At 30.7% G+C, this 22,713-nt stretch overlaps 1 protein-coding gene across 2 annotated transcripts; it reads left to right on the top strand.

The window, feature by feature from the left end:
• The first annotated feature begins 1,802 nt into the window (after positions 1–1,802).
• LOC129917086 (solute carrier family 52, riboflavin transporter, member 3-A) lies at positions 1,803–22,229 on the top strand. Of its 2 annotated transcripts, none has more exons than XM_055997414.1 (4): positions 1,803–2,190; positions 17,142–17,357; positions 20,402–21,554; positions 21,619–22,229. In XM_055997414.1, exons 2-4 carry the CDS (start codon positions 17,254–17,256, stop codon positions 21,817–21,819), a joined length of 1,458 nt encoding a protein of 485 aa, XP_055853389.1. In that variant the 5' UTR covers positions 1,803–2,190; positions 17,142–17,253; the 3' UTR covers positions 21,820–22,229. The 2 variants fall into 2 exon arrangements, with proteins under 2 accessions (XP_055853389.1, XP_055853388.1); XM_055997413.1 differs by lacking the exon at positions 1,803–2,190 and adding an exon at positions 15,610–15,628.
• Positions 22,230–22,713: the final 484 nt, after the last annotated feature.

The following is a 22,713-nucleotide window of genomic DNA, read 5'->3' as shown; positions in this document are numbered from 1 at the left end:
CTCTTGCGGCATGGATATGACATTCTTTTACCGTTATGACATGATACCGATTGTGTTTTTGAAGAAGAAGTTACGAATGCACTTGAAGTTTGTCATAATTATTAATAAATGTCGTGTCTGTTGATTTTCATAACAAAAGTTACTATAGATACCCGACAAACAATTTTGGTTCTATAAAGTCTTACAGATTCAATGTTGCTTCTGTAAAGCATTATAGAAGCAAAATTGTTAGTAGGGTAGGCATATTGTATGAAGATGAAATAAAGGACAAAAAAGCTAATAATAAATGGATAAGGCCATCATCCCAACAAACATTATCCCTTCTATAAAGCTTTACAGGATCAAAATCAAAAACATTAACACCAGTAAAGGACTTTGCACATGAGCTACGAACTACGAACTGCGAACTGTGGATGGTCGCATATTTTGACATATCTTTCACATGAGTTAATATTTCAATTCGCAGACAGCGACGAATTGTATAATAGAAAACAAAAAAAAGAGTAATTTTGAGGTTAAGTCGCGCGCGAACAATTTATTCGTTGTAGTGTGAATGGTATGTGGAACGCGAATAGAGTTTGACAATTCGTAGCAACCAAACTGCAATTCGTAACTACCAAATTATTTTTACAAATTTTTCTTATTTTAGCAAACAAAATGCAAATTTTATTATTCTAACATTAGTATCAATTGGTTTCTTATAATTTGAATCATTTTTTGTTTGAAATTGAGTCGTAGAAATGTGTTAAATCTCGTTTGTTCGTCCATTCGTTCATTCGTTGGTCGCTCTCATGCATGGTATAAAAAGACAAGGTATGATCATTAGAGCCGCCATCTTACAAAATGGGGTAATAAGGTTTTGACGTCTGGCATTTGGCAAAGTCAAAAGCAACAACAATTTCCAAGACAAATTTGTTTACAACAACAATTTCAATGGGCTGGGCTGTCAAAACACTAAGTAGCCATCTTTTTTTCTTTCATTTGACAGTTCTCGATACTGAGTTTTTTCTAATGATCATACCTTCTTTTTTTATACCATGGCTCTCATGTGCAAAGTCCTTAAGCATTATAGAAGCAAATTTGTTAGTCGGGATTTCCATTAAAAAACAAAAAGCAAATTATTATGCAAAAAAAAATATGATTCACTGCTTGGAAATAAATACATAAGGAATTTGGTCTCCCCTATAAGAAAAAGTTAAATTTTTACTGGTATGTAAGCTCTTTTTATTTGTTTTTATTTGCCAAGGTATTGGCGCACATTTTCAAAAATTAAAAACCAAGTTAAAAATTGGCAGTTGACTTTAAAAGAGAGTTTAAGAATGACTTTGATAGTTTCAAAATTCTACTTTGTAGCGAAAATTTAGCAGAATCGAATTAAAAGTGAGCTTGAGGTGATTTGCTTGTCATAAACAATGGGCCAAACATTATTTATTGAACAAAAAATCGCTTCAAAATCGTCATAAAAGTACACTGCTTTTTTAATGAGCACTGACTGAAAATTTGCGCCGTTAATACAAAATTGAATTTATTATAACAACACTGTTTAATACTATGTCATGTTCCATTATTCGTTTCGTTCCATCATCCGAAAGACCAAACAAGAAATAAAACATAGCATAAATCAGCTGGCTGAGTAGCACATGTTTATGACGTCACAACGTCTAATAAGTTTGTCCTTGTTTATCTTTCATAGTTTATCTCTTTTCTTCTCACACAATAAATGACGAATAACATGATAAGAGAAAAGGGAATAAAAAACGCCGCTCATTTTTTTGCCATTTTTTCCCCCATTCGGCCAGTTTCTCTCGAGCTGTCAAAATAAAAAAATGTAGAAATTCAAAATAGAAAGAAATTTGTGGTCGTCGTGTTTTCTTATCTCTCGTCTCGTAGACTCGTAGTGAAATTCCGAATCTCATTGATCAAAATCAAATCTCCTTCTCCACTTTAATTAATTACTTACAATTTATTTATAATCAATTTATACAAATTACTTGATTGTTTTTTTGTGAATTTATTTTGTATCTTTCGACCATATTTTTTAAGCAAATTTACTTCATGTCGATATGCACATTACGTAAAGAATTGCAATTTAATTGAAATTTAAGTTCGATTTATGCGTACCTACAATTTTCATTCATTCGAAACAACAAAATAACATAAATTTTCTCTTGGTTATCAGTAAAAAAAAAGGTGAGTCAAAAAGTCTTCATTATTTTTTTTAAATAGGTCAAAGTATGTGCAGATTATTTTGGCGAGAAATTCAATAATTTCATCATGATTATCAGTTTTGTGGTAGGTATTTCAGAGAAAGATTATTTTCGGTTTTTATTTTCTAGGAAACAAATCAATTACCAAAATTACATCAGTTCGATTATTTATTAGATAACAGAAAGTAAAACGATGACTTTGCAAATTAGGAATTTGTTAGCTGATATATTGTTCAGATAGTTTTAAAATTTGGCTTATTTTCACGCTGGATATTAATTTCCTTAAAGTAGATTGGTAATAAAACGATTTGTTTGGAACGTTATTGTAGACGTTTAAAATATTGTTACATACAAGTGGTTAAATTCGCTTACAATAACGGTTTGCTTTGTAAGTTATTCCTACTTACTTACGATGTTTGTTTTTTATAATTCCCACGCCTCTTTCCCCCCCAGATACCGCACGCGCTGGGGTCCATTTTCACCGAGTACGAAGTCATTTGCGGATAATTATCGTATCGACACTTTTTAGTGTTTTTTGAAGGTAAAAACAAATTAAAAAGAACTAAATAGGTAAAGAGAATGGTGATACGAATATCAAAGGAAGGTCAAAGATTGGGACTGCTTAGTACAAGCATTTATTATATCTGTGCAAAATAAAAAAAAATTTAAAATGAACAAAAAAATAAATTTAATATTTTATGTTCAATTTTCAGAAAGTGTCAAAATTTTAAAACAAAAATGTTTTAATAGTCAAGAGTGTTGATAAAAAAATAATTCAATATACATATGTACATACAATTAGGTACATATAAAGACATTAAATGAGAAAAGAATCAGTAAACATTGAACATAAATACAAAAAAAAAAGTTTATGAGCGTGGTACACTGGTTTTTAGTATTTTTTTCAGACTAGTTTTATTAATATTAAAATCAAACAGATTAGTATTCAAATTTACAAGCTTACACATGCGAGTTAAGGGCACATGCATACCATAATTAGTACGATGTTGGGGTAATTTTATTAAATCTAAGCTACGAAAGTTATAAGCACCTCTCCGGTAGTTAAAATTAATAGAATTAAGCAGATCCGGGCCATCAATTACACCCGTTATAAGTTGATGAATAAATACAAGGTCGTTATTTACTCTCCTTTGAGACAAGGTTTGGATCTGCAGTAGGTTGAAGGTTAAAAGGGTCCGTCCATGGTAAGCCTTTTAAGGCAAAACGAATAAAATTACGTTGGACTGATTCTATTCTTTCTATATGGATGCTGTAAAAAGGTGTCCAAACTTGAGATGCGTATTCTAAGTGGGGGCGAACTAAGCAGTTGTAAAGAGCTAATGTAACGTAAGGGTCCCTAAACTCTTTCGACCAACGCTTGACAAAAACCTAACATAGAATTTGCCTTGTTTACAATCAGGTTTATGTGCTCTGAGAAATCGAGGTTGGAGTTAAAGTTAACACCAAGGTCTTTAAAGCTATGCACACGGAGTAAAGTGTGATGAGATATCTTATAATCATACAGACTAGGAGTTTTTTTCTTTGAAAAGGTCATCGTCTCACACTTAGTCGGGTTGAGATTTAAACCGTTCTTTGTACACCAAATAGCAAATCTATCAAGATCATCTTGCAAGGATATGCGGTCATTCACAGAGCTAATGCTTTTGTAAATTTTCATATCATCTGCGAAAATAAGAATTTCACTCTTACGTAAACATAACGGTACGTCATTAATAGCTAAAATAAAAAGAAGAGGTCCCAGGTGACTACCTTGCGGGACGCCCGATTTGGCAATGAACGATTTTGAGAAGGTCCCTCTGAATTTCACCTGATATGATCTATTTAGAGCATTGTTTCTAAATATGATCTCAGTAAAAACAATAGTACTCCAGTCAAAGCGTCATTTGACCTTGCGCAGAGAGGCACTGTCAGTTTTTATTTCATGGATCGATAGGGGTATATTTAAAAGGCTTAAAGCTTAAACCCAATTTCTCACCACCTGATCATTCTTATTAGCGGAGTTATTCGCATAAATGCATTTTTTGGGATATTTTATTTCTAAGCTAATATCTTTGCTCCAGATTGTCGTAGACCAAAAACTAAACATACATTCTCTTCCTTATAATATTTTCTATCGTTGTATGTAATTTCATTGTATTTGAGTGAGTAAATACAAAACGGCAGCCATTTAAAGTCAAATTCTTGCTGTTAAAAAACACATTTTTGTCATTATTTCGAAAAAAGCTTATATCATGATTGACATTTTTCTAATCTAATTTGTAGCCCTATTCATGTCCTGCATTTTACAGAAAAAATCAGCTTTTTATCAAAAAAGATGGCCGAGCAATTGATAAATGAACGCATGCAAAACCAATTTGATGTTTTGTTTTTGACCTTTAGTCCAAAATAATGCGTTTCGCCCAGGCACAACAGTTGGGCTCATCATTACTTTGGACTAAAGGTCAAAAACAAAACATCAAATTGAATTTATTTCATAAAGTCCATAAAACAAAAACAAATTCTTGTTTTCTTCTTCTTCTGCATGCAAAACCGGTGCGAAAACACCCAAAAATATCGTTTTTTGGGAATAACTCGGCTTCAGAGTGTCCTACGACAAAAAATAAAGCTATTAATTGTTTGTTACAACATTTTCTATTGATTTGGTGCACAAGGTCTGTTCCAGACTTTTTGTGCACTAAATTAGGCAGTCTGTCAAATTAATGAGAGTTGGGAGAGAATTCTCTCAGTAGGAAATAAAACTACGAAAGACAGCCAAAAAGTCTGGAACAAGTTGAACATCATTATACAACACAATTTCATATTTCATGCTTAATTCGATAAACAATAACATTTTTTTAATCAAAAAAACACGTAAACGCGGTTCAATTTAAAAGTTACTATAATTTGATTTGTTTTCTTCTTTATTTATTTGTTTGACATACGTCAACTTTTCATTTGACAAACACAAATATTCTGCCGGAAGAAATTCTTTGGGCTAAATTTGTCAGGGTGGGGAAATTTTTTACTCTCTCGTGAGCGCTCTCTTCTACACAATTTTTGAAGTTGGGAACAGACTCTGACCAAAAATAACCAAATATTACTAAATTCGGCAGTTGCAAACTGAGTGTGGAACGGACCTATTTTTAAACAAAAGGTCTTTTTGTGAATTTTTTCAAACAAACAAAATTGTCTACAGTAAAAAAAACTCTATGCTATGAACGATAAAAGAACAATTTAAAAAGAAATTGCAATATTCACATTTTTTTATCCTCACCTTTACTTCCTTCTCTTTCACTTTTGGTTTATATTCCAAAATAATATATTATATATTTTTTTCTTTGTCAATTCCAACTGCAATGTTTTTAATTATTTTCTGCAGACGCCGTTTTATTTTTCTCGACCCAACTCAATTAATACTTCAATAAGCACCCAATAATGCAATTTTAAGACGACAAACGAGACGATAGCGATTGAGTTACGGAGCTCAAATCAAAGACGATCACGTTTTCGTTTATCGTTTTGATAGTTACGGAATGACCCCCCTGGTATCTTATTTTTTTGAAACTTCCATTTTCTTAAACTGGGTTATAGCATAGTCTTTTAACGTATTAGTGTCCATAACGATTCTAATAATTCGAACATACTTACGTAATACGAAACGAGCGGCAAGTAAACGATAAATCAAGTAAACGATAGTCACGACAAAGAGCGATTATGTAAAACGAGAAAATCGTTTGGCCAAACTAAACCAAAATAAATATTTTTTTGAGGCTCACATACATTCTAACGGCAGACACAACATTATTACACCTAAACGAAAACGAAAGTCAAACAATAGACAAATGGCAGTCGTAAAGATTAACTAGTATCGTTGTACGATTATCGTAATACATAATCGCGTCTGAACGATAACGAAGTAGTTTCAACGATAATATAATACAAAATAGGCCCCCGACAATGAAGGCCTGATATCTTTGTTGAGTTTGAAAAATCAAAATATCCAAGCAGTTATACTAAATGCTGACCTTAAAGTACAATTCCGGATCTGAAATTCTATCATCTTCTGCCAACACATCAAAAAGCCTCCTTTTATTTTTAAAACAGGTGAAACTCCATAATCTTTTGCTTAATCTTTGTAATAAATAAGTAAATAGTACCTGGGTGACCGAGCTTTGCTCGGTATCTTTAAATGTCATAACTTTCAGTGAAAAAAGTCAAATGTAAACAGCAATTTTTTGGAGTGGGTTTGAGTTTGCAATGACCAGTTTTTTCGCGGGTTACAAAACACCACATTCCCACTTTATAATCCAGTTTATTTACGTTTGAATACACATACGACGATCAGTAATGGATAGAAGGGTTACAGGAATCTGCATTATCGAAAATGCCTACAGCAATGAGATCCCTTTTTGTTCAAATTTTAATTTACGGGTCAGAAAGTTTTGGATAGTGTACATAAAGTTAATCTTTTTTTCAAGTTAAGCCTTGTCGGCTTGTTGTGAGTTATTTTATTTTTATACGTTAACAATAGTTGCATTTAATCAAAAGAAAAACGTAAGACAAAGGTAATGTGTGATACCTAATTAACAAATTACTTAAAAGTTTCAATACATGATCAAAAAAGTCATGATCTAAAAATTTTTGTTTAGTTATTGTAACAAAAAGAAAAAGAACAATGCGTAAAATATGGAACCATCCTTCAAAATTTTATTGAAATCGTTGAATCTGTCTCCGCGAAAAAAAACAAATGTAAGAGAAAATACTTTCAAAATGTTGTATTTGCCTAGAGGAAAAAACCCTCAAAATTTTATCGAAATCTTTAAAGCAATTACCAAAAAACTAATATGTGAGAAAAATAAGCGTAGCTGTGAGCGGATGTTTCTAAAAGTACTTCCAAAACATTTTATTCGGCTAGGGGACCAAAACCTTAAAATTTCATCGAAATCCTTAAAGTTGTTACCAAAAAAAATTCCATGTTAAAAAAGTGGGCGTGGAGGTGGGCGGATTTTTCCAAAAATACTTCCAAACTTTTTACTCACTTAGATAAACAAACTCCGAAAATTTCATCGAAATCCTTAAAGTGGTTACCAAAAAAAAATTCCATGTTAAAAAAGTGGGCGTGGCAGTGGGCGGATTTTTCCAAAAATACTTCCAAACTTTTTACTCACTTAGATAAACAAACCCTGAAAATTTCATCGAAATCGTTAGAGCCGTTCCCGAAAAAACTTATATGTTAAAAAAGTGGGCGTGGCAGTGGGCGGATTTTTCCAAAAAAACTTCCAAAACTTTTGACTCGCTAAGATAAACAAACCCTGAAAATTTCATCGAAATCGTTACAGCCGTTTCTGAAAAAACTTATATGTTAAAAAAGTGGGCGTGGCAGTGGGCGGATTTTTCCAAAAAAAACTTCCAAAACTTTTGACTCGCTAAGATAAACAAACCCTGAAAATTTCATCGAAATCGTTAGAGCCGTTTCTGAAAAAACTTATATGTTAAAAAAGTGGGCGTGGCAGTGGGCGGATTTTTCCAAAAAAAACTTCCAAAACTTTTGACTCGCTAAGATAAACAAACCCTGAAAATTTCATCGAAATCGTTAGAGCCGTTTCTGAAAAAACTTATATGTATGTTAAAAAAGTGGGCGTGGCAGTGGGCGGATTTTCCAAAAAAAACTTCCAAAACTTTTGACTCGCTAAGATAAACAAACCCTGAAAATTTCATCGAAATCGTTAGAGCCGTTACTGAAAAAACTTATATGTTAAAAAAGTGGGCGTGGCAGTGGGCGGATTTTTCCAAAAAAAACTTGCAAAACTTTTGACTCGCTAAGATAAACAAACCCTGAAAATTTCATCGAAATCGTTAGAGCCGTTTCTGAAAAAACTTATATGTTAAAAAAGTGGGCGTGGCAGTGGGCGGATTTTTCCAAAAATACTTCCAAAATTTTTTACTCGCTTAGATGAACAAACCCTGAAAATTTCATCGAAATCGTTAGAGCCGTTTCCGAGATCCCAATTTTATATATATTTATATATATATATACATATATATAAACAATTTTAGCTCGTTTAAAGTTATAAGATATTGTTAAGTAAAATGTTTGGTTTTGTAAGTCATTTTATCCATGTTGAAGGGCTTTGAACAAAGGAGAGTGCAGCTCTGATACTTTGAACACAAGTCCTTTTATACAAAAGTATGATAATTTTCTGTTTTTTGTTGAGTCCAAGGTGCGAAGTCCCATCAGCGGATGAACTATGAAATATTTTCCTCGAGATTCGTACTGAAATTGATTTATGATTTCTCTTTCCGTGTAGAAATTGTTGAACTTTTTTAATATAAGGACCTTGGTTTGTCTTATTTTGTACATGAACTGCTTTTGTCATTTTCCATGATGTGGGTTGGTTGCTTTTGTTAAGGCAGTTGTTAAAGATAGATATATGGATACTTCTTAAATACAAAAAGTTGTTATAGTTTTCCACTGATTCATATATTCAAACTCTCACTAAAGATGATATCAGTCCTTCTTCGAAAAAGGTGAAAGTATCAATCAGAAGTAGTTGTGCTGCTGGATTATTTTCGATGAAGGTGATGATTTCTTTGATAATGGTTCCAATTTCTTCGTATTGTATTCCTCAGTGCAGTTTACTGCCACGACTCTTTAAAAAAAAACTTAATTGTATACTTGAAAAATTTTGAAATTTGTTGGTAAATGTACCTTTACCTTCTGTATTTACCTGGGTATACCCTAGTTAGATTTGATTTATTTACTTCTAATCAGTTAGAGCAGAGTTTTTTTTTGTTATTTTTAAAGTAAGCAGATAATTTTGTATCTTATTGGTTCTGACAGATTGTTGTAGTAGCACAATGCAAATAAGAAGATAGTTTTCAGTTATTGTTATCTGCAATTTTTAAATCACTAAATACACAAAATTATCTTCTATTCATTTACTTACTTAGATTTTTTCATATTGTTTTTAAAAAAGGAAAATTTACATTTTGATAGATAAGATTTGTACCTACATTTATAAAGTTGAAGATTTAAAAAAAAAAGTACATATAATTTTATTTAAATTTTGTCAACGAAATTCGCATTAATTATCTTATACTCAACCTACATTCAACACATTTACTTTCATGTTAATTGAAAGTTCATTTAAAAAATTCACTTCATTCGAGGCAACAACCCGAATTGGCCTTTATAACTCTAAAAAGACCAATTCCATTTTTCGAGATTATATTTCACAAACTTGCCGGTTACCTCATTATCTGTTATTTATTATAATTATTTTTGTACAGTCATCACATTCTACAAAGGTTCACATAATTATTTTGTATTATAACAAATCATCATTAGAGCAAAACTGGTTTTGTCTTTTTTTTTGCAAAACTAACTAAAATTTCAAGCTCATGTTCAAAATACAACTGCTTGAGGCTCCATCTCAACCAAAACCACAGAGAAGAAAAATAAACAAATCGTCAGAGCGAAAGTCGGGAATGAAATAATGATCCAAAATTTGCTTTGGCAAATGGTAAAAAAACACGAAAATGCGCTGAAAAAAAAAACAATAAACTAATGACTCAAAATCAACTTGGATATTAGTTCAGTCAATGGGAGAAAAATTTGAAAAAAAAAAAGTTGTGACGTCAGTTAAGTTTAAATACAGAAGAATAATTGTTTTTTTGGGCCATATAAGAGACTTTTTAAAGATAAATTTTGTATAGTGTAATATTTTGTCTCTTTAAATTAACACTTTAACTATTATGTTAATTTTCCAAACGATGACACTAAGATTTACATGGACGTGGCATCTTACGATCACAGATGTATAATTTTTTTTAATTAGAATCTGAGTAGCAGATACGTACTAAACCCTACAATAAAATCGTCACGTTCGAGTTTTTAAGTGCCTTTAAAGTTATTGCAATCGAAAAATATGAACCACTTCAATATGAAGAGTTTTTGACAGGGTGTTTCTGGCATCAAATCCTCTTTTTTTTAACTTTGATTTTTCAATGCGAAAGTAAACGGTTTTAAAAAGTCATAACAAACTTTTTAAATTTAATTTTATTCATAAAAAATTATGAGTTTATTTTCATTTTAGTTTTCTGTTTTCTTTTTTCTTGTAAACTGTTTTAATCACTAATTAAAAAAAAAAAAAAACACTTGGCCATATTCATAGTTTTATGATAAGTGAATTTTTGGCTTTTACACATTTTTGAATTTAGATAGGAAAAATTGAAACACGAACAACCTGTGAAATAAAGGCCGTTTAAAATCTTAATTTGAATTGGATTGTGATTAGGGAGACAATAAGTGCTCTTCAAAACACTTCTTAATAATAAGTCTTTTTGTAAATTTGAATTTCTATGTTCTCATCATTCAAGTAATATATTCAATCGTGGTAAGACATATTTATTTTCTTTACTCTGAAATTAATTGAAAACGAAAGTTGATATTAAATAAATATATAAAGCCACAGAAATTTAAACAAAACTTAACTTAGGTACGCGTGTGTTTGATAATTCCGATGCAAAATAAATTTATTTAATTTTTAAAACATTTGATCAAACATTATATTGATTCTTCTATTAAGGGGCTCGATTTCTTTGAATTTATTCTACCTACTAACCGAATCGATCTTATATGGATTTGTTAATATAGTAAAATCGACTTTCAATAAAACATCATAGTCAATAAAAAATATTGGGTTCATTTTGAAGATGTTCACAAAAATGTTTTAATTTTGAAAAGTTCCCATGGTTTTACAGTGCCGATCGAAATTTTTTTGTAAAAATGTTCTAATAGCGCACAGCAAACATTCGGTTCTTTTCGACTCTTATAACCCATCAAACAAACATTTTATTCAAAACAACATTGAATTGTGAGCAGTATTTGAACAAAATTTTTCAACCTAGTGCAAAAATGTTTGTAAAAAACGTAGGTCTTCTTTAAAAAAAAAATATTCGAACGGCACTGTATATTTTTGTGCGTGTGAAAAAGCGGCTCAACTTATTTCTTTTTTTTTAGCGTTGTTTTTTTTTATTTTTGTAGTTCTTTTAGGACTATACAAATTATTATAAATTTTTCGCAAGGTATCTATTTTTGTTTTCAAAGTGCGATGAAATCATCTTGTTTTATAACTTTTTAAAGATTTATATAAAATCTTTTTAGTAAAAAATAGTAATAATTTTAATATAAATAATGTTTGCCGAATTTTTTTTTTCTTATGAACCGTGACTCACTTATTGGTTTTCTTACACATCAGCAACCAACGCTATCCAAATTCACATTTTAAAAGAACTGCTTGTGGATGTAAAAGTTGAAAGAGCTTAAATATTTTAATATTGAGACACGTGGTAACTAACTAACAGTCTCTGCCGAGGTGATTTTATGCAAACTTTTAGAATTTTACCAAATTTATAAGTTAAAACCTTCTAAAGTACCTATCTCTGTATTTAATCGATATTTTGTATCGAAATATTGAAAATAGTCCCGTTGGGTAACATAACATAGGGAACTTGGTAAATACATTTTTTTAATTTATTTCGTTGCTTTTGAACCTGTGTGTACAATAAAATTCAACAATGTTCGAAATAAGAGACACCCTATTGTACATGCATTGAAAAGTTGAGACTTTTCATTAAGTTCAAGTGGTGTCCCCCTGATTTGTATGCAATTTGAAACATATAAACTAAGAGATGGACATACGGACCAAACTCTACCAACGTCACATAGAATTATTTAATTTCCGGTAATACCATATGGAATATTGGAGTTAATTTAATTTTTTTTAAATTAACTTAAATTATTGATGGAGTTGATTTTTTTTAGCCCAAGGAATGTAAGTCATCGTAGTTTTGTAGAAAAAAATTTAAACTGCTTGTATTCGATGATCTTATCTTTAATAGAATAATGAGGAAATGCAAATTTTGTTTGTCTGATAGGAGTTTAAGAGAGGAAAAAAAGATGTAGTTCAATGAACTGTTCTGTTTTTATATAAAAAAATATGTCTATTTTATCTGTTTCATTTTATATTATCTTAATCTAAACATTCTAGATTTGTAATGATATGAATAAATTGCTATCTAGGTGGCGTTATCACTAGTTCTCATTTCGTAAAGCTATATCATACCACAGACCTACACTTACCGTAGTTATGGTCGTTAGTCGTAGCTTATCTTTTCAAATAACTTTTTATTTGTTTATTGTTCTAATATACATATTATGTAGAATGTACAGTGTGCACATTTTTACACTCCCCGTCCCATGAATGAAGCAATATTTTATTTTTGTTAAAAAAAAGTTTTCGTCAAAAATACATTAATATCGCACACTTTTCGATAAAAAGTAAAAAAATGTTGGGACTCCACAAAAGTTATTTCGAGATATGGGCTACTTTGGATTCCATCTGGAAGTGTAGATACAAAAGGTTTTCTGTGTTGAACCCGATTTTGTTTTACTTATAAAATATTTGTCAGAACATCTCCTTCAGGTTTAAGCTTAAAAAATATTTCTATGTTTTTTAAAAGCTAATTGCGTTAATACATTGCTAAAATTTAAAGCTCAAAAAGTACGTAGGCTTTCAAAAACTCTTAGAACTATTAGGATTATCAACATGGTTTAAGTTTTATATATTAGAAAATTTAGTTAGCTTTTAAATGTGGTCACATAATTACAACCACAAAACAGTTCTTCAGAGTAAAAATTGACAAACGCTTAAAAATGGTAAAAATATTTATGTTTTTTTTTTAACTTTTTAGGAAAAAACCTATGTTAAAACATATTTTTTGGCATTAAAGCCCAATTTGTATGTGATTTGACAGATTTTTTATTTTTAATGGGGGCTTTTAACATAATGGAGGGTGAATAAATTGGGCCTAAGTTACATAAATCAATTTGTTTTAAATAATTTCTTAATTTCACAAGAATCCAAAAAATCGGTAAAAGCGGTCAAATCAATTTCAATTAAAATATGGACAAACCATAATTATTGGTGTGAAAAAAGAAATCAAGGTTAACAAACGATTGCAATTGAAGGGTCCATGGGGAAAAGTCCACTTTTGTCTTGTAGTATTAACTGAGAACTATCTGATGGCATCCTTACTTTATAAAAAATAAATTGCACGACTGGGGTCGCACGTACTTGCTCTTATGCTTAAAGTAACTATAATGTTAAAGCTTTTTATTCAAGAAATTAAAAATTTGATATTTTGAAGAAATTTCATAAGTAGTATAAAAAAATTAAATCTGTTTTTATAATTAATTAAACTCCGTTTTAAATTATCTTAAAAAAAAAAAAAAATATGCCATTTTATTTCTTGTATAAAAAGGTATTTTTAGAAAAATTTTTTCGAAAATTGTAGGAGCCGTTATTTAAAAAAATAGTTTTTTATATATAAAAATTTTTTAACATTTTTCAAAAAAAAAAGTTGGGATGCCATTTTGAAGAAATAATTAATTTACACATTAAAACTAAATTTCAAAATTTTTCATTAATCCGTTTTCAAAAAATTGATTTTTCAAAAAAAAATTTTGAAATATTTTTTAAAAAACCAAAAATGCGTTTTTTGAAAATTTTCTAAAATTTTAATATTATCTTTACTTACACACTTTTGTATAAAAATTTTCATTTGAATCGGGTTAATGTTGTACGAGATATTCAGAAACGAAAAAAACCGTTCTATGACAGGTACCGTTAATAACGGTACAAAAAATATTTTTTTTATTTAAAAAGTTGGCTCTTATGTGTTGTACTACACACAAAAATTTTAATCAAAATCGTTAGAGCCGTTTTTGAAAAAAATTAACTTTTCTATTTCCGTTATATGGCAGGTACCGTTAGTTTTGGTCATAAAAAAAAAATTTCAATTTCCCCTCTAGGGAATCACCAAAAACTGCTAACTACCAAGTTTGAAGAAAATCACTTCACTCGTTTAGGCTGCAGCTCCAGATAGAGACAGACACACAGACAGACAGACAGACAGACAGAATTGCCGGACCCACTTTTTTGGCATTCTCCATCATCGTAATGTCATGTAAAATTGTTATCTCGAGTTCGATTTTCTTTACGAATCCTAAACTTGCCCTATAGTACCTATATCGCAAGTAAAAACTTAAGCCTTGCTGAAAAAATAAATTAATTGTGTGCTTTTAGTACTAAGTTGTATCTAGAACAAAATTTTAAAATGCGTTTTTCTCGAAATGAGTTGGAATGGACTAAGTGCTGTTTTTCCCCTGGACCCTTCAATTAGTTTTATACGCCTAAGTCTTTTTTTTTTAATTTCTGAGACAGACTTAAAATTTTCTCTAAAATGTTTGTTAAGGGGGAAAACAATAACAAACATAGACAAACAAATTAGACCAGTGCGGTTCAAAATTTTTAAAGTCGCAAATCTGTCTTCATGGACCTCAATTTTATCACTGCTTTCTGCAAAAAAAAAAAAAAAAAAAAAATGAGGAGATTCAAATAAGATAGATTGAAATGAAATTTGTGAAGTGCAAAAATTATTACATAATTTAGAAGGCAAAAAATCGAATGCTATTATTCTTATGCAAGAGTGAAATAACTGTTTATTCCTCAAAATCCCAGAGTGACTCAACCTACATAATTAATCAAAAGCCAATTTTAAATGAGCTCTATTAAATGACGTCGAGTGTTTTAATTATGTTTTGTAATCGCCACAATTTCTTTCTTTATTTTTGTAAATACATAAATGCATTAACAAAACAAAACAATATCTCAAATTTCTATAATACCTACAAAAAGTTTTATTTTTGCTTCGCAAACAATTTGGACAACTTACTGATGTCAAATTGGAACTTAAATTTGCTGATATTGTTTTAAATCAAAAATATGAAAAACAATTGCCACCGCGCCGCATTCTATTCAATTGAGACTCCTTTTAGTGTAGAACGTAAAGTGCTAGCGATACAATTCAATCAATAAAGTTTTTTTTTTTTCGTTTTATTGGTGCTGTTTAATTTATTTATTTATTTTTTTCTTTTAATTGGAAAATTGATCTTAATTGATCACAATATTCACGGTCGCCTTTTAAAGTGTCTAATGACAGAGAACTATGCATCCGCTAACATTTCTAATGTATTGTGTTTTGGCGGTTATAATTTTTGTAAATTTATCTCTATTTTACACATATGCCTTTTTTTATTGCCTGGCGATATCATGTCAAAAGCGCATTTCGTCGAATGTTCGACGGTTAAAAGTTTGGTTTGTGTATCGATTTAAATACGAAGTGGGAGCAGTTGTTGTTAAGTGATTGGATATTTTTTCTACAGCGACTTCCAAATAGTTAGCTTACTTTTTTATTTTTAATTAAGTTGCGGTTCGTGAAGCTTGTTTTTGAACAAAGTGATTTTAAAATAATAAAAGAATTTTTTGTTTTTTTTTTAAACTAATTTCATACTAATTGTGAGTTGTTTTTTTAAATATTATATACTCGTAAAAATAAGACATGCAAATAATGTGTCCGTTTTGTGTATAACAGATGAATATTACACTATTGTTAATTTCGTATTTTTAATGACGATAAACTGTTATCCAAAACATAATTTTTTTGAACGCAGCTATGCAAATATAATTAAAATAGAAAATAAACTAGTTTTCAAGTTTAATTTTGCATTTATAATGTTTAAATTGGTTTCTGGTTAATTTAATCTTTAATTTAAGAGCTAAAAAAGTTTCGTATGTCGTATGAAGAATTTATCTGTCAGATAAAATTTTAGACCAAATTTGTTTTATCAACTTCTATAAACTTTTTTGGTTTTTGGGGTTCTGGAACTCGAATCCAAAGTCAAAAATTATATACCAGATCGCGTTTTCGAGATATTCTCGTTACAAAATCTCAATAATCGATTTTTTACTACTTTGTAAGCATTTCTCTAGCTAAAAGTGGTTTTGTTTCAGGTTTTGGGTGTGTTGAACTGGAATCCAAAATCAGAATTTTTCAATCAGCTCAGTGTTTGAGATATTCCTGTTATTAAATCTCAGTAATCGAGTTTTTATCACCTTGAGTTTTCAAGATATTTCCGTTATAAAATCTCAATAATCGAAAGTAATTGGATAAAGTTGTACTAACATGGTTGAAGTACCTGTTTTACCCAAACTAGAGCTGTTAGAAAAAATCTGAGTCAGATTTGAAATCAGCGATGCCAAATTAGTACCAAGTTATTAAACTTCATTACACAAAAAAAGGTGCAATTTCGTTGACCAGTGTAATTTATATTTTAAAAAACTTCAAAAACTAAACTAAAAACCGAAGCAAAATGCTCCTTCTACCTTGGTGATTTAAACTACTTAGGGAATTGTAGGTTATGATCGGCCTTACAAGGTGCTTGAAAGGTAACAACTTAGTCCTGCGGCTGAGCCCTTTTTCGCATCAAAGGATACATTCTTTAAAACGGGTGGCGTGTGGGTTGAAAAAGGACCAAACTTTGATCCTTGTGGACCTCCGGTTTTTATTGTCCTTATTGTTGATTGGAGGTTTACTATCTATTCATATCATAAAAATAAATGACTTGAAATGCAAGTCACCCTGTATAATGCAAACTTTTTAATTAAATTCATGTGTTTTTCTATATTGTATTTAATAATTGTTTTCAAATCTTTATATTATAATAATTGTTATCAAACAATGGGAATATCATTTACTTGTTTGCATTGTTAACATTCCAAATTGTAATACAATTTTACGTATACTTAATATTGCATACTATCAAAAAGTTAATAAAACTCATTGCTTTCGTTGAATAAAATTTGAATCAATAAAATATAACGGTTAAATAAGATTTTTCAATTCCAAAGAGCTTTTAAAGCTTTCATTTTCAATCGACTTGTTTCAATTAACTAAACTTTTATTTTAACAATCAAACACTTATACCATACAAAAAAAATTAACTTTTTTTTTTTTTTCTTTTATTTGCAGATAATCTTCGACTATTGTTGATAACTTGATCTTATCAACAAAATACAAAAACACTATCTTGTAGTAATAAATAAAAAGCTCAACATTGGAAAGCCGATATAGAAACGCAAAAATGAAACTAAATGATGGTAGAGAGCAAGAAATTGGTCAAGATGAAACAGTCTACGTAACACCGCACAATCGAACGTACTCGTCCGAAGCGGAATACAGAATAAGGTGAATTGAGGTGTTTTTGTTGATATTATTTCATTATTGTTTGTTTTAAACGCAAGTCATTTAATGAAATTTTCCATTCAATTAATGGTTTTACCTTTTTTTTCTTGGTGACGAATTATTATAAATCAATTCATTAATTTTAAGAGTTTTGAAACAGCAACGTTTTATTGTATTTTTCATAAAAATGCAATAAAATGTATGGGATTTCAGCTTTTCAATGTGGACATAAAATCTACTTTTGATTGAAAGCTTAACCTAGTGAACTAGTCTGGCATAAATATTATGTCGTTAGACAGGTTTTTGATATATGACGCACAAATGTATTTTTTAAAATTTATAATCAATTCTCAAGTTGTAAACAAAAATATTACCCTCATATACAAACAATTTCGTTTAATAAATTTAAAGTGGCCAAAACATAAATAAATTATAATAGAAAATTCTTATCTGAATCAAAGATAAGAATATTATAAAGTTTTTAATCCTAAAAAGAACATTTTATAAATAAAAAATGCAAGTATTCACGTTTAGTTGTCCTAATAGTACAAGTTTTTTAATTTTTTAATGCTTGATAGAATTTCACATCGAAATTTAAGAATGATAACGGAATAACTCAAAATAAGTAAATTAAGCTAAAATCTACATTTTGATTCTACAAGGTAACGATTTTATGTCTGTTAAACTTGCTGTTTGATTCTTATTCAATTGAATTTTGTTGACTTTAAAATCATGTCGAATACAAAGTACAAGATCCCGCCATACATCAATCTTTCCTTTTTGGATGTCACTCTGAAATTATTATATAATTAAAACTGCAAGTTACAAATAGGGTTGCCGCCCCTTATTTCGGTAAAGCTATTTTTAATTAATTTATTTTACCTTACATTTCTTCTTTTCATTCAGCTCCCGACACATGTCCGAATGTCATTTTATTTTTATTTTTAACGGCAATAGCTTCATTCATTCCAATACCATGTGTCGATCACTTTCTCTCTCCGTAAAAAAATCTGTCACCCCAGATTCATTTGTGGACGATCTTCCAGTATTACTTTGCCCACCCAAGGTTTTATTACCAAAATAATAATTTAATCAATCTGGGTTTCATTTTACTGCTGTAAGGGACAAGGTGTCGACTTTGTTTAATGCTCAAGATGTCTGCACCATGAGTGCCGTATCTGAAGCCACAATGGAAATCTTCGTTTGTCTTTCCGACATGTCCGTTAAAATCTCTGCCCTTTCAAATGCCCTTATCAAAATCTAGCCAAAATTTATCCTTTTCCCCCTACTCACATCCCTACTCACATTTGTTTTGGGTGGCATACATATTTAGAGACAAAATTACACAACTTTGCTTTAATCACTAGATTTTGAAAGGGTTAACACGCTTCCTAATACCTCTTTTGTTAGGATGATACCGATTATATTTTTGGCGCCGGGTACAAAGGGATTAAGTCAGAAAAAGTAATTTTGCGAAAAATGAAATTTAGGTTTCAATTTTTGTTTGTAAAAATCTGAATATTATTATTTCGAAAAAGTGATGATGCAGAAACATCATTTATGAACTCTTTTTTATGATATCCATATGTTGTTGAACAGAAATTGAAAGTTTTTTTAAATCGATTTTTTTGACTTAACTCCTTTGTACCCGGCAGCAGAGATATTACCTTCTTCCGTTCCATAAAAGTAAATTTTGTCGGCTTTTGTCTTAGTACCTCCAAAAATGGGCCCTTTTTCTCGTGTTTCGCCATTTCATTTCTTGGACACACAAAATGTCCATTTGCCTTCTTTTAATTATCTTTTCAAGCTCGAAGTTTCAACCTGTCATACTTCCAAAGTTAACCTCGCAGTTCTCATATTGGGAAGCACTACTCCATTTAAATAAATGCCATGAATAGGCCAGTATTGACCAAAAAATGACATCATAGGGTTAGGTAAACTTTACGTCAATGCCATGAATTTTTTTTTTGTAACCCTCTGACTTTTAAGGTGGCGTTCACAGTCATTGTTAAATCTCGCCTTATTTAACAAGCAGCTTGGTCCGTATCCTTTTGCGCTCATCAAGTTGGTTGAGGTTGTTTTCTATTTGTTCCTCTCTCACGTTGTCCACGAAGAATACGGGCTGGGGCGTCTAAGATCAAACCTTCCAGCTTTCTGACCATGGTTGAATCTTTTTCCTCACTCTCTAGGATGCACTTGGATTGTAAATTACCGTACTGGAACTCCCGTTAATTCCATTAATTAATTCTACCGTCATTTGCTGCGAGTGCCGTATTAGTAACTCTCGTTCATAGTTTCAACAACTTCACGATTCACAACTTGCACGATTACATACCTAAAAGCAGCCCAACTTAAAAGCAGCCCCAATGACGTCAAGACTTTTCTCAATGGAAAGGTCTCTTACCAACTTTTTATAATCTTTCCAAAAATTTCCCTTTTTTATATTTTCTTGCCTCTTTGTATCTTCTTCAGTAGTATAATAAAAGTAATATCGATTTCGTTAATCAATGGCAATAAAGAGTGGAACGTGATAAGCACTGCAGACTAAAAGGCTCTACAAATTGCAGTAACCCCAACTTTTTTTTATAACGTTACTAATTCAAAAGGGCAGCAAATTGTGACTTGAGCTTTTTCACTTCAATATACATTGATTCTAATCAATCGATTAAATTTTATAGTGCATAAAGGTTCCACTTCAACGCAGATATAAACAAAATCTGTTAAAAAAGCAATTTATTGATACGAGTCATAAAAGCAGTTACACATTATTCTAATTAGTTATACTTAATTTTTTTTTTTAATAATTGAAAGCTTTGTTTAACCGATAAGAAATGATTTTGTTTATGGTAGCAAAGTCTACAACTTTTATTTATAAGTGCATGCTTTTTTGCATTAAAGCAACCGCTTTATTTCCTTCCTCAATTTAAATGTTATCTGTTATTCAATTATCTAAAAAGCCTTAAATAAAATTATCTCATTGTTAAACACTATCTCTCAAATAAATTAGCAAGACACTCTAAACTAATAATTTGAATTATTACTTTCAGACCTTCTGACAACGACAGACCAAACGAAAATAGTTCCCTCCTCTATCCAAATATGCGCGAAAAACTATGGAAATATCGAGACATCATCAAGAATCGCAGCCTTATTGTCGACTTACTAGCTATATTCTTTGGCATTGGTACATGGATTTGTGTCAATGGAACATTCCTTCAACTTCCGCTACTGGTTAAAACAGCACCCGAATCATGGGGTCTTCCGTCATATCTCAGCGTTGTTGTACAAATTGGAAATCTTGGACCATTAATTTACACTCTTCTTCAAAAGATCTCAAGAGACAAAATAAACGAATCGATTGTTATCTACATTCTCCTGGCAACTGGAACTCTTTCAACAATTTTAGCAGCATTTTTCTATGATCGAACTGCAGTTATAGGAGGCACAGAATACAGCGTGGCGTTATATATATTCACATTCTGTTTTGCTGTGACAGCTTGTACAAGCTCGGTGCTATTCATGCCCTATATGGGACGGTTCAAGGAGATTTATCTTATCACTTATCTCTTTGGCGAAGGACTAAGTGGACTGTTGCCAAGTGTGGTGGCTTTGATTCAAGGAGTTGGTGGTAGCACTCAATGCATTCTCAACCAGACTGAAGCTGGACCAATTTGGGTGAAATATACTCCCCCACCACTATTTGGAACTAGGGATTTCTTCATAATATGTTTTGCATTAATGCTATGCAGTTGTATTGGGTTTTTATTGTTAGATCGTCTAAGAATTGCTAAAAAACAGTACGCCAATGTGACTGTAACTACTGGCAATACTTATACTTATGAGAAAGATGATACAAATGCCGGGGCCATCGAAGAGCTATCGCAGATTTCACCGTTCCAATATAACTTACTTTTGTTGCTCATGGGACTGATTGGCTTTTTCGCTAATGGCATGTTCAACAGCATTCAATCATATTCCACGATGCCTTATGGAAACCAAGCATACCATTTGACAGCCACTCTAAGTGCAATAGCTAATCCTGTGGCATGCTTTTTGGCTGTCTTTCTGCCTCACACGAGTTTAAAATCAATTCTATCCCTGACAACCATTGGTGGCTTATGTACAATTTATGTATTTGTGACGGCTGTCATGAGTCCAAATCCATTTTTGATGGGAAGTGCCTGGGGCAGTACACTAGTTGTATGTTTAATTTCTTTTGTTTTTGCAGTTCTCTATTTTTACTTAAGTCCTTCCTTCTTTTCAGATAATTGTATGGACGCTTTTGATAGGAATCGTTAGCTATGTTAAGCTTTGCATAACATCAGTTATGCGTGCACAAGGCGGTAAATCTCTGGTGTGGACGGGAGCTGGTGTTCAAATTGGTTCTGCAGTTGGATCAGTGTTGATCTTTGCTCTAGTCAACTACACCACTAGTTTTAAGCAATTTGAAGAAACTTGCGGTTAACAATTTCTCTTGAATTGTTTAATAACACAAGTGTGATACTCTCTATATCTTGATTTTTTTTCTAAAGATAAAAACCATGTTGATGCAATTTGTCACAAAGTGCATAGATACATTATTACATATAAATGATAATAAATTAATTAAGTGGAGTAAACTCTATCGAATCTAATTGTTCAAATTTTAAAAACTGTGTTCTATTGATTAAAAAAATAATAATATTGTACTTAATTAAAAAAAAAAACTTTTTTGATAAATAACAAGTAGCAGAAAAAAAAAAACAAAGATAAAATGTATTAAATGTTATATTTTTAAATGTTAAAGACGTTCATATATTATATAACATTATTTTCCTAAGAAATTGAAACAAATTTACAAATGTAAATATACATAGAATCATTCATAAATGACCACACATGCTATTTCATTCAAATAAAATAAAACCAAGAAAAAGCTTTGTAAATTCCAATGCTTATGAACAAAACAATGGGTGGTTTTATCTGTGTATATATCATTGAAGGAACACTATTCTTAAAAAGTATGCAACAGTTTGTTGAATTTTAATACTTATTCAAAGTTGTTTCAATATCCACGTGACTCACATGGAGATGAGCAATGAATTGATTTGGGTTCACGTGGTTAGCACTGAATCTGAATTTGTGTTGTGACTGAGAGGTTTCATGACAAAAAATTGAGGTTTTTAATCGAAACCAACATTACGAAGATAGAGAAGTAAAAAGAATTGTCTTCGTCATATCGTTCGTTAGCCCGTGAGTCATTATTTTTTAGGACCATAAACGTTTACAAAAATTATAAACTTGTCCGTTAAAACAAAAATCCACCAAGAAAAAGCTTAAAGATCTATGAGAATATAATATAATACAAGCTAAACCATCA

This window comes from Episyrphus balteatus, chromosome 3 (genome assembly GCF_945859705.1).
Source record: "Episyrphus balteatus chromosome 3, idEpiBalt1.1, whole genome shotgun sequence".
In the NCBI taxonomy this organism is placed as follows: Eukaryota; Metazoa; Arthropoda; class Insecta; order Diptera; family Syrphidae; genus Episyrphus; species Episyrphus balteatus.
This window is presented reverse-complemented; position numbering and strand designations above follow the sequence as displayed.

Excerpts from the sequence above, each read along its gene's own strand:
- LOC129917086 (XM_055997414.1), top strand. The coding sequence starts at position 17,254 with ATGAAACTAAATGATGGTAGAGAGCAAGAAATTGGTCAAGATGAAACA. Across the intron at positions 17,358-20,401 it reads GAAGCGGAATACAGAATAAG|ACCTTCTGACAACGACAGAC; the intron begins GTGAATTGAGGT and ends TATTACTTTCAG. Across the intron at positions 21,555-21,618 it reads CCTGGGGCAGTACACTAGTT|ATAATTGTATGGACGCTTTT; the intron begins GTATGTTTAATT and ends CCTTCTTTTCAG.